Raw genomic sequence first — 12,792 nt, 5'->3', positions numbered from 1 at the left:
CTGTCCAGCCGACGCTCTGGCCACACCCCCAGCTCTGCTCAGCCCCTTTCTCCAGCCTCAGCCGCAGCTCCTTTGACCCCCTGGCTCCTCCACAGCTCCACCTTCAGCCCTAGCTCTTCTCTTGAGCCAACTTTGCATTAATGGAGTGGGGGAGAGGAGGGCGGAGAGATTCCATTACTTGGTAAGTTGGGGTATGACAGGAGAAGTTTAAGCACTACTGGTCTGAAGGGTCAGCACAAAACTTGCTTTTATCACTGAAGTGCTGCTTTCTGCTAGTGCGTCCCCTGGTTGCCTTCTCCTTACTCTTTGCTGTTACAAAATGTTTAGATGGTCTTAAACCAAGGCACCCATGATGATAGGCGATATTTAGCACTCACATAGCACTTTTCATCCAAGAATTCCAAAGCAGTTTACAAAGGATGGCAAGACCTCCCTGGTCTGGCACCCTTGGAGCCTGCCTGGTCCTGAATGAGGGAGTTTGCCAGACCAGGAGAGGTCAGTGCCTTTCTGGGCACTGACCCCCTACTCCCAAGCTTACTTCCCAGCCACCAGACTCCACTCCTGGTCCAGCTGCACTCCCAGCCATCGGCCCCTCTGCTGCCGGACTCCCAGCTGGTCCCCCACTCCGAGCTGCTGGGACTCTCTGGTCTGGCAACATCCATGGTCTTGCTGGATCATGGATGTTGCCAGACCAGAAAGTCCTGAACCAGAGAGGTGCAAGTGTATAACCTGCACCCACGGAAAACTTCTTTCATGACCCCCTATTGGGTCAGCAATTGCTACAGGTCGATTATTCCCTCAAGTGTGAAGTTTTAAATCTCTTCCAAAATTCTTTTGATTTTTCAATCTTCACTAGAATTGACTCTTCAGGCTAGGAGACAAAAGTAAATCAAGATTCAATGGATGGAAATAAGGTGCAGATTTTTAACAGGGAGCATAATTAATAAAGTCCTGCGGATCCACAGATATCCACTTTATATCTGTTGGGCTATGTCTACACAGCAGTGCTATTTATCTCGAAATAGCTATTTTGTGTCTTTTGAGCGTGCCCATTATTTTGAAATATAATGGGCTCGCTATTCTGATATCCCTGTAAACCTCATTCCACAAGGAGTAAGGGATGTTTCAGAATAGCGATTTATTTCAAAATAAGTTCACTGTAGACAGCACCAAATTTCAAAATAAGCTGTTTCAAAATTGACTCGCAATAAGCTACACAATTTGCATAGTTCAAATTGTGTAGCTCATTTCAAGCTAAGGGTGCAGTGCAGATGTACCCTTGGTGTCCATGGCTCATATTTGTGGATGGGGCTGCATATATGGATACAAATTTTGTATCTAGAACCCTGCGAATTTGAAAATATCTACTTTATATCCACAGGTATCCTCATCTGCAGATGATGCGGATATCCATGGATCATTTTTGCAGTTGCAGACGCAGATACCAATTTTGTATCCATCTACTAATTAACCAATGGAGCAACTTACCAAAGCTCATGGTGGATCCTCCATCACTGGGGACTTTTAAATCAATATTAGATGTTTTTCTAAAGGATCTGCTCTAGTTCAAGTAGGAATAAATTTAGGGAAGTCTTATGGATGCATTAACAGGTGTGTTGTGAGCAAGACATGAGAAGTCATTCTTCCGCTCTACTCTGCGCTGATTAGGCCTCAGTTGGAGTCTTGTGTTCAGTTCTTGTGTCACATTTCAAGAAAGATGTGGAGAAATTGAAGAAGGTTCAGAGAAAAGCAACAAGAATTATTAAAGGTCTAGAGAACATGACCGATGAAGGAAGACTAAAAGAATTGGGCTTGTTTATTTTGGAAAGGAGAAAACTGAGAGGGGACATGATAGCAGTTTTCAGGTATCTAAAAGAGGTGTCACAAGGAGGAAGGAGAAAAATTATTCTCCTTGGACTCTGATGATAGGACAAGAAGCAATGGGCTTAAACTGCAGCAAGGGAGGTTTAGGTTGGACATTAGGAATAACTTCCTAACTGTCAGGGTGGTTAAACACTGGAATAAGTTGCCTAGGGAGGTTGTGGAATCTCCATCGCTGGAGATATTTAAGATCAGGTTGGATAGACAGTACTGGGTCCTGCCGTGAGGGCAGGGACCTGGACTTGATGACTTCTCAAGATCCCTTCCTGTTCTATGGTTCTATGGCCTGCATTATACAGGAGTTCAGACTAGATAAACACAGTGCCTCAAATCTATAAATCTGGATATTCTGTGTATTCATATGAGTATCCAAGCCTAGTAAACTCTTGACCTCTGTGATGTCTTAAGGAAGTGAGTTCCACAGGCTAATTAATATTTCCTTCATCTGTTTTGAATTTTCCACCTGTTTCATTAAATGTCCCTTTGTTCCTGTGTTCTGAAATGGGCTCAATTAGATGTTCACAAATGTGTTTTCGTGCCCTTGATCATTCTTCTCACCCATTTCTAACCCCTTTATATTGATACTGTATCCTATGAGATGAGGTGATCAGAAATGCACCCAGGACTTCTGGTAAGAGCATGCATCAGACCCTCCAATGGGAAAACTGAACCATAGGGAGAACTTACCCAAAGTTGTTCAATAAGTCAATATCAGAACTGAAAATAGAAGCCATCTCTCCTGGCACCTAGTTCTTTGCCTTATTGAATGGGATCACACTGTCTCCTGGTGGGAGAGACTTAGCTTGACTTTGAATTCTTGGATTGAGACCTATCAATAGAGCTGGGTGGGAAGTGGTTTCCCCCTTGGTGAACGTTTCTGAGATTTCAAATATGGTTCCTGCTCCGGGATGAAATCGAGGCGAAAAAGTGCGAGTAAGGGGGAAGGAGAGAGAGGTCCCAGAATACCCAATAGCCCAGAGTCCTCACCGGGGATGTGTGAGCTGAGATTTACCTCTGCCTGATACAGAGCAAGGACTTGGACCCTGGGGCTCCGACCTTCCCAGTGACTGTTCCTGATCACCGGGCTACTGGGCATTCTGAGGTCTGGGTTGCCTCTCGCTCTCTGGCCAACAATTCCATCCTGGACCTGAGAAGCCTTCCTGGCTAAAGCTGAATTGAAATGGACCCTTTCCTATGAAAATGGTCTATTTGGATGAAACGGTATTTTCGGGCAAAAAAAATTGTTTTGTTGGAAAAATCTTGGTCAGCGTTCCCTAACTGGTTGGCTTGTCACAAGGCAGATTTCAGAGGCAGCTGCCACCACGATGTGGGCAGAAAATGAGTCCTGTCTGCCTTGTGTCACAGCAGAGGCCCCCATGGGCATCGCAATAACTCTGACACTTGTTTGTTTTCAGAGTGACCCCTTCTGGACGGCTGGCTCCCTCTCGGATTCAGATTACCTGCAAGCTGCCAACCAGTCGGTCTGTAAGCTGGCTGATATGTTGCAGATCGCCAAAGACAACACGTCCGTGATCTTGAACTTTCAGGACCTGCCCCACGACCATCCCTACTACAGCACTTACATCAACATTACCCTGCAAACCATACTGGAGTCAGGGATCCAGCAGCAGGCAGTAAGTCCTGCCGTGCTTTGGAAACAGAGGCTCAGGGACTGGCTCTTTCCAGCTCAAAGGACGAGCAGTTGCTTTAGTAACTGGAGAAATCAGGGTTCTGTGCAGGAGACTCATTTCTGGCCAGTTTTCCTTCCCCTGCCATAGCGGCTTTTGGCATCCTCTGTGCTTACCTGTAGTGACACCGTGCTACCCCTTGCCCAATGCTAATGTGCACCTTCTAGCACACACAGAAAGGCTCACTCATTCTCTTGCACTGCCGTCTTGTACTGAGGGCACTGTGTGGGGGTGCTCCAGGATTTGGGGCTTCCAGGGCTCAGGCAGAGAAGGAAGGATGCAGGCAGGATGGCATCCCCATGCCAAAGGCAGCTTGACCCTGATGTTCTGAGAGGCTGAATGGTGCTGAGTCCTGCCACAGGGAGCGTGGGGGGCAGAGACAATTGCCGACCTCTTCACGTGAGTGGATGCGCCAAAGCACTCCCCTCTCTGCCCAACGGCAGGAGCAAGTGAGCTGCCTCTAGCACAAGACAGCTCCTTCCTGGGTGAAGAGCCCATGCCCAGAGCCAGATTTCAGTACAAAAGTGAAGGGAATCCTCCCTCTCTGGCAGGGGCAGCCTCCATCAGTTCCAGCCTCTCCCCACCTTTCCAGGAACTGTTCCCCTTTGGCCAAGGGGTTAGCAATATCCGGCATCTTGCTGGGCGGTGGTTTCTGTTTGGATGAGAAATCAGTGATAGAGGCAGGGTTTCTTAGTGTGATCTCTTTATTAATAGTACATGCTCGTGGTCCTGTTCCCCTGAACAGAAATAGGAACAAACCTGCACACAGGCAGCTCGTGCTGGCAGAAATCCCATCCCAAAGAAGGGCTGTCAGTCTGCCTTTGCTTCTCCCCAGAGCTGGAAGGGTCCTGCTTGCTTACTCACTCCACTGGCTTCTCACCCCACCGCCTAGGAATCCCTGTTAGCTGCACGAGTTCCAGACATCTGCTCTCTTCCTTTAAGCAGCCGTGCTTTCATGTGGGAGAAGCTGGAAGTGACAGGAGCTACAGCCGAGGGAAAATTCCCATTTCCCAGGTTCAAACCTTGGGGCCTCCAGGCAGCTTTTTTAAATGTGTGATGTGCTCAGCCCAGCCAAAATGGGAAACATCTGATTTCCTCCTGCCTCCCCCTCTGATTTTAAATTCTTGAAAGTAGCTTAAAGTCACACGTGCTGATGTGCTAAGCAGCTGCACATTGTGTGACTGAAATATTTCAGACTTTCCAATTAGGTGAATAATACATATGTATGCAGAGAAAAATGGAAATGTTTAGCAATCACACTTATGAAATGATTAGCCTGGAGGAAGGATCCATTTTTAGCTTCCATCTGTCTTTCTAATGACTACTGCTGCCATCCGAGTTTCAATTAACTATGAGCCCCCCTCCCCTAGCTCTTCTTTCTGTGAGCCTGTTTGAATCTCCATCAGCTTTCCTGGAGCTCATTTCCCCACAAGGAGAATCGTGTTCCCCTCGTTGTAAGTGAACGGGTGAGCTAATGCAAAGAGATGAACAGAATAATTAGTAAAGTAGAGCTCTGGGCAGTGAGAAGAAAATCCATTTTGATGCACTTTGCCTAGTTAGATCTGAACACCTTTGCTTCAGAATTCCAGCCTAGCTGACTGAAAATGTGCCTAATCTGCTTTAATTTGCCTCGTGCATGATTAGATTATCATTGATTAGTTATTCTTATTGAGTAATAGAATTTAAGGCCAGAAGAAACCAATATGGTCATCTGGTCTGATTTCCTGCATAACACCAGTCAAAGATTTTCACTCTGGGTATGTCTACACTACAGAGTTTTGTTGGAAAAACAGCTGTTTTTCCGACAAAACTTGAGGAACGTCCACACTGCAATTGCATTCTTCCACAAGAAAATTGAAAGAACAGAGGGGTTTTTCTGGCATTGGTAATCCTCTTTCCTCGAGGAAGAAGCCTTTTTGTGAAAAAGCTTTCGCAAAAAGGAGTGTGTGGTCGGGGAAGAAGGAGTATTTTTGGAAGAAGAGGAAAAAGGAAAAAGCACAGGTGCCCTAGTGGCCATTCCATTCATAGCAATCACAGCTTACATGCGAGAGAGCGTCCATTCCCTCTGGATGCTCTCTTTCGAAAAAGCAGATTGCTTTTTCGATGCACTTTGCAGTGTGGATGCTCTCTTTCGGAAGAAGTTTTTCTGGAAAATCTCTTCCGAGAAAAGCTTCTTTTGAAAGAAGCCTGTAGTCTAGATGTAGCCTCAGTAATTCCTGCATCAAGCCCATGCCTTGTGACTGAGCTAGAACCTATTATTATCAATTAATTAATTAAGCTAATGTGTGCGCACGGCGTTGAAATCGAAATGGGGAGTGCTACAAATTGCAAGGTTTGAATGGAACTGAAGAATGGATAATGTTAGTTAGAGCCAGCCATAATATGGGCAGTGGGTGGAAAGTTTTTTCCTATCCAAGGTCTGCCTATGCCGCTTTAATGTTGACTTAGAACAACTTGTTTTCCTCTCCTCTTCTCCTTCTTGTGCTGAACTGGATGTATTGGTGGGTGTGAAGTGCATCTTGTCATGAAATCTTCCAGTTTCTTCCCTCTTGTTCTCTGGGCTAGAATTTGAACCTGTGTGTCGACAGGTGAAAGCCAGCCAGTCAGTCCCACATTCAGAAACGCAGTTGAATAGACATGTGAGGCTTTAAGCCCCTTTAAGCTGATTACAGCATTAGTGCAAACTCTCTGGCATGGCTTGGTGCTTCCCGCTGCTCTGTACTCCAAACGGCTCAGAGCCCATGTTCCTAGCGCTCTCCCAGCTGCAAACAGGTTTTCTTCTTTCAGAATCCTCTCGTTAGTCAGAGTGGCTCAGTGCATTGTCGCTCTCTATCTCCAGGTGATGTGGCTGCCCAACACGGAGCGGCAGCTGGTGAGGCAGATTGCGCCAGGTTTCCGGCAGACTTCTGACATCAAAGTGGACGCAGCGCGCTTGAGAGACAAAGGCATCAAGCTGCTGAACCTGCGATACACAAAGGTCACCCGTGAGGACATCAGGTGCTGGCTTTTGTTGGTGTGAATGTCCACTAGCTCTGTGTGTGCACCTAGCCGTCAAGCTGTGTGCATTTCACAAAGTCAGAGTATGTAGCTGCCCCCTCTACCCTTCCCATTGAGGTTTGCTGTGCTGTCAAGCCAGGAGGCAGAACTCAGCCCTCAGGTTCTGGTGATCACAGTCGTCCCTTCTGGAATCGGAGAGTCTTTGGCCTACCCGTTTCCAGACAGCTGCAGTCTCTCCACAATAGAGAACTGCTCCCGCTTAACAGGGCACACGGCTGACTGTCCAGCAGGAGCTTTGCTGTCTTGGGGAGGGGAGTCTATAGAGTGGTAACATCACTTTAATCAAGGGCAGACTCCATTTTCCCCTTTAATGGGCTCCTTGTGTCTGCTAATCCATTGGAGACTGTTCCTCAGTTACCGGTGCTAGGGGAAGGCCAAGTGAGGAAAATGGACTGCAGAATGGTATCACCTCCTCATCTTCGGTCTGTTCCTCCAGAGTCTGTGAGAAGCCTGCGCTCCCTGCCGTAGTGGTGGGCAGGAGTGAAAAGCACACAGCTTTTCTCCCCATACTGTCTCATGGCAATGCGCACACAACAGTGTCCTGGTGCCACTTGGTGATATGAGGGCCTTAGTGCAGCCTACTTGAGCTTCCTCGAATTTGTCAGCCCTGTTTTCACAGCTTCCTCAGGCAAATGAGAGTGAGACGTAGGCCAGGCTGAAAGCACAAGAAGAGATGTTGAGAGGATTGTGAGTTCTTGTGAATAATTTCTGAAGCAACCCATGGATCAATGGGTCACAGAGCAAACTGAGGCTGAGTCGCCATCAAGAGAAAGCAGCAAATGGAGGCTCCGTTCTGAGTGAGATGCTGAGAATTTCCCACAGGCTTTGTATGCAGTGACACCCAGATGCAGGGCAGATATACAAGCCATAAGCCTTCCATAGTTTGTTCCATAGCACTGGTTCATGCTGCGGGGGGGTCTGAACGAGATTTGAAAGTGGGGAAGAGAGGAGTGCTGTCAAGCAGTAGCATAGCGGAAAGAGAGCTTATCTCCTAAGCAGTGAGATGTAGTGGCTAGTATGTTGGACTAGAACTCAGGAGACCCACTACATCAAATGCTGAGAGCAGCCTCCGTCAATGCCAGTAGTCCTCGATTTGCGAGGAGTATGGGAAGTTGACCTCCTGCTGTGGAGACAGTGACAAGCTCGACTCCAGATATGTCGTTTACGTAGTTGGAGTTGCATTCTTTAAGCCGATCTTCCGAATCAAGTGTAGACGTGGCTTCAGTGTTCCTGCCTTTGCTCCAACATGCTCTTCCACCCCCCTGACCCTGACCATTGGTATTCCAGCCTGCCCACTGTAGTAAACCTCCCTCAGGCCCAGACCACATGTCCCCAGCAGAGCCACCTAGACATTGATCTTTCTGGGCCGTTTTCAGGAATTATCTTCTGGGAACGGACCAGTTTAGAAGGGTTTACAGGATTAATGTCCTGAGAGAGCAGCAAGGCGTCTGAGACAGGCCTTAAAAGCCTTCTCAGTAGAATTCCTCTCTCCTGCTGTGTGTTATTAGGGAGTTAAATGTATTGCGTTATTGCTTCTGCATTATGGCTTTGCCTCTAGCACTGAGCTCTCGTAAAGAGGGTGCTTTATACACATTTTATAACATGCTAATTACCAGCATGGTAAAGAGGATACAGCATGGAATGTTCCAGGTTACGATATTTTCCTCTACGACAGGCATTGCTTGGTGGTGTGACAACCTTGATCTCTCAGCGCTGTCACACATTTTGATGGCATTGCACGCAGGGGTGCTGGCACAATTTTCATAGGAGCACGCTGGTGGCTTGGATGTCAAAGATCTTTCCTGATTCCTTCTTAGTTATTTACAAAGTGAGATCCCAAGACATGGGACAGTCCCATCCCAACTGGGTCCACTGTGTGAAAATTTAGACCGAGGGCAGCCCTGCATCTGACTCCTCGGACAGTACTGGATATTGTGTAGTATAAATACCTGTGCATCACGCTAGTATGTTTGCCAAAGATCCTGTGGGAGAAGAGATTTATGTGATGCTGGTCTGGCCCATTTCCAAGTGTGGGGCCTGAAGCACAAGGACAGAGCGGCTAATCTTAATAGCTCTTTACATGGAGCCCAGTATGTGATGACATTAAGTGAGCCTTGTAGAAATCAAAATATTAATTGTCCAATTCTCATTCTAGCTTCAGAGGAGGTTTAGGCATCTGATACAAAGTACATCCAGCCAGTGTTTCCACCTGATTAGCTACTGCTCTTTGCATCTCAGCTGCTGCTGCTGTGAACCTGTGATATAGGCTATGCTGCTGGTTTCTTTCAGAAATTAGTTTGTGCAGATAAAGTTGAACACCGGCTTTCAATGACCCTATTTAAATTGGCCTCGTCTCATCTTTAATTAGCCAGTGCCACATTTTCTGTAGCATCTGGGGTTTGAATTGCAGAGGGTGCAGGTACAAATGACCTCCACTGCTCAGATTAAACAGAGAAGGGATGTTTTGCCACTAGGTGGCCTTGTTAATTTTTAGGATTTATTGCTTGCCAGGTGTGACTTTTTCCTCAAGAAAGCAGATGGAAGTCAAACTGTTGGCAGGGGTGAGGGGTAGATGATATTTTAGAGCTAGAAATGAAAGTAGGTGCCATTGTGTGGGTAAACCAATGACTGAATGGCAGGATGTCCTATCCTAATGATGCTGTTTTTAAAAAAACAGATGATAGCTCACAATACACAGACCTTAAATGGCTCCGGGCCAGATTGTGCTATTGCAGTGCAGGCTTCCACTGGGGACCAGTATGGAGCTGCATTGCGTTAGGGGGAGCTGTCTGGACATGTAGATATGTTTGATCCAAGTCCTGCCTCAAAGAGCTGATGCTTTCTGAAGACCAACGGCGTGCCAAAGGAGAGCGGGAAGGAATGAAGGCAAAATATGTCCTGTAATTTTCACTGCATGAGAGGCAGAGAGGATTAGTGATAGGGCATTCAGAGATCAGGGTTTTATTCCCAACTCTGCCACTGAGTTGCTGTGTGACCATGGGCAAGTTACCTCCTCTCTCTTTGCCTTCTCCCACTCTTTGTCTTTTCTATTTAGAATTTAAGTTCCATCATATGTACAGCACCTAAAGCTGTTGGATCTGCTTGGTGCTGCTGTAGTAGAAATAAATACACCTTTTTAAACTCTCAGTCCACATCAGTTTTGGCCAAATGTACCACTCCCCCTTTTTAGCTGTCAAATTCCTTCTAGGAACGAGTTGGTAGTAACGGCTGTGTAAAACTCAAAGTGACTCCTCTTTTTCTGCATGCACCAAGTTTGCACAAAGCAGCTGGTATTGCTGAATGTGGTTAATCAAAGCTCTCTGCCTGCCACTCCTGCTGAAAACTAAACCAGGCCACGTTGCATAAGTTACACAGCTAAAGTAACTAGTTCTGCCCAGGTGCTACAAGGAGCAATCTTGTTGTTGCATGTTACCCTCTGGTGTGCTGTACAGAACAAAGCCTCACCCACCCTTTCCATTCATTGCCCATCTCTTGGAGAATTTTGGTGAAAGGATGTCCCCTGGCAATTCTTTGATGGAATATTCTGTGTACCCGGCAGCCTTCAGAATCAAACCTGCCACAACAGGGTTCAAACGGACATTGCCACAGACTGGGAAGCTACCGGCCGCACAGATTGACTAACCCTGGTGGACTGTCATCCTTTACCCAAAAATAAATGCCCTAGGGTATGTCTAGACTACAACATTTTTGCAGAAAAAGATACACAAAATGCACTCTGCAATTTGCAAACCTTTTTCTGCCTTTTTTTTTTTTTTCGGAAGAGGCTTTTGTGAAATTTGGCCCATCTATAGTGGGCCAAATTTTGGGGGAAAACCCTCAATTGGAAGATCCCTCCTTCTTCGTGGAATGAGGAAGACAGGGCTTCTGAAAGAACCCGTCTGCTGTTCCGCAAGAAAAAAAAAAAAAAAAGCAGAAGAGCAAATGAGTTCCCTGGACATGGTATCCCAAAATCCCCCCCCTCCAAGTCTAGACGTACCCCTAGTGTCTGCATGTGCTGTGCAGCACGACCAGCATCGCTTTCAAGAGTGCTTCACTTCCCCCTTGCATTCAGTGCAATGTGGCTGTATTAACAGCCTTGTGCTACCCCCAGAATTTTAGATAGCGTCTCTCTTCAGAGCATTCGTCAAGTATTAATAAATCATCACAGTCCTTCCTGGAGGCACAAGTGACATTTCTGTATTACAGATGGGAAACCCAGGGCCACAGACAGGATCAATATCCTCATTGCAACTCGAGAGTTCTTCCCTCTCGGCCTTGTGTTCTGGCTTCTGGAGGTAGCCCCTTGAGAAATGGATGCAAGCTTTCAGAAGGCTTGAGACCTGTTTTGTTAGCAAACGAGAGGCACTGGGCAGAATGAGAGTATGATTGACTCTTACATCGATCACTAGTTTGTTTAAGTGAATTGCTCTTTCAGTTTTATGGGTGTCTATGCGGCTGTTATTTTTACATCACCCTAATTAGATAGGTCTTTTAAAAAATGTGTCCAGCATGCTACCATGTAGGGTGAGAGAACTAAGCCAGAACAAAGCCATGTATATCTAAGCCAGAATCTGCTCTGGTGAGCAAATAAAGCTTTAAAGTCAAAATAGTGGCTCAATAGGCCAGGCAAGACTTGATGTGGTCTTGTGTTTCCAAATGACCTACTTCATCATTTCCCAGTCTGGTTACTATTAAAGAGCATGCTGTCTGTCAGATGGCTCTCATCTCCCTTTGTGTTAATTTCATGGGAATCACTGATGCATAGGGCATAGCGTTTTGTGTCCTCTGTACACCTTACATCTAGAGATACTAACCTACCTCTCTGTTGTTTTTCTCGGCAGGGAATACACCGCCGCGAACCTGAGCGTTAATCTCTACGTTGTGAACGAGCCCTGGTTGTACTCTATCCTGTGGTGTGCTGGTGTTCAGTCTGTCACTTCCGATAGCTCACAGATCCTTAGCAAGGTGCCTTTTCCCATTTGGCTGCTGGTAAGCAAGACCACACGTGAACTATCCAGATGGTACCTAAGATTCACTCCCTCTGTGATCCCTTTAAAAACGCAGGAACAGCTTTTCTGGGCGTGCTTGAGGGAGCTCTGGAGTGTAGATGCTATATATTAGAGAGTAGTTTCAGAGATGTGCTACCAAGTTTTTAATGAGGGACTCCTTCAGTACTGTTCTGTCTCAGACATACTTTCCTCTGACTGGTGGATGGGGAGCATCCGGTCCCTCTCACAATTCCAGCTTTCCAGACAAGGCTGGACTAGTACCAGTCAGGAGAGAGATGAGTGGCAGTGGCTCCAGGTGTCATGCTCCCTGTAACACCAGATTGGCCTTATCACCATATGGACAGCTGGAGCAGGGCTGTAGGGCTTGTGGAAACTAGGTGGACCTAGAGGCCCTAGTGGGGGTGTTTGGGAAGGGACCATCCATTGCAGCAGCAGTCACCACAGGGTCAGAAAGGGCTGAAACTGTGAACAAGGCTGGTTTACGTTATGGCTGTAAGGTGACCTAAGTTATGCTACTTTAGTTAGTAAGTAACATAAGAAGAGTCGACGTAGCTTAGATTGACTTACAGCAGTGTCTGCACCATGTTGTGTCGACAGGAAACACTCTCCTGTGGACTTCCCTTACTCTTGTATAGGAATTCAGGAGTTGATGGGAGAGCACTCTGCCATCAACTTATCAGGTCTCCACTAGATCCACTAAATCAACACTGCTGCATCGATCACAGCAGTGTTGATCTAACTGTAAGCATCGGCACGCCCTAATTTTGGCTGTCTCCCCCCCACCCGGCCAATATAATCAATTTCTGTCTGTGATTATCCTCCACTGCATGGATGGATTAGATGGATTAGATAATGAACACTGGCCCTGTCAATCGCTGAGCAAACAATGAACCATCCAAAAAAAATCTGCATTTCTATTTCCATTTATTTGGATCTTTGAAGCTTGAGAAAATGTATATGCTGACGAAATGATGTGAGATTGGCATGTCAAGCAATTTTCAAAGCAAGCAAGATGATTAATTATTTGGGAGTGCTGCGGTTTCTTTAAAAACCGAAGTCTGTTACACTATTGCAGGGCTGGTGATTATATATAGTAGCAGAGCTGGCTCCATGAATTCATGACACTGTAGTGTGTTATACACTATCTGCAGCTTTAT

General features: G+C 46.4%; 1 protein-coding gene across 7 annotated transcripts in view; it reads left to right on the top strand.

Annotated features, from left to right (window-relative positions):
- Positions 1–12,792, top strand: part of GDPD5 (glycerophosphodiester phosphodiesterase domain containing 5) — a 347,114-nt gene that overhangs the window by 308,937 nt on the left and 25,385 nt on the right. For all 7 annotated transcript variants that reach the window (XM_075919543.1, XM_075919542.1, XM_075919541.1 and 4 more), the window contains 3 exons: positions 3,297–3,515; positions 6,409–6,566; positions 11,468–11,615. In XM_075919543.1, the coding sequence (XP_075775658.1) occupies positions 3,297–3,515; positions 6,409–6,566; positions 11,468–11,615 (525 nt within the window). The remainder of the gene's footprint in view (positions 1–3,296; positions 3,516–6,408; positions 6,567–11,467; positions 11,616–12,792) is intronic.

Source organism: Pelodiscus sinensis, chromosome 1 (genome assembly GCF_049634645.1).
Source record: "Pelodiscus sinensis isolate JC-2024 chromosome 1, ASM4963464v1, whole genome shotgun sequence".
Classification (NCBI taxonomy): Eukaryota; Metazoa; Chordata; order Testudines; family Trionychidae; genus Pelodiscus; species Pelodiscus sinensis.
The sequence above is the reverse complement of the archived record's forward strand: the minus strand, read 5'-3'. Positions and strand labels throughout refer to the sequence as shown.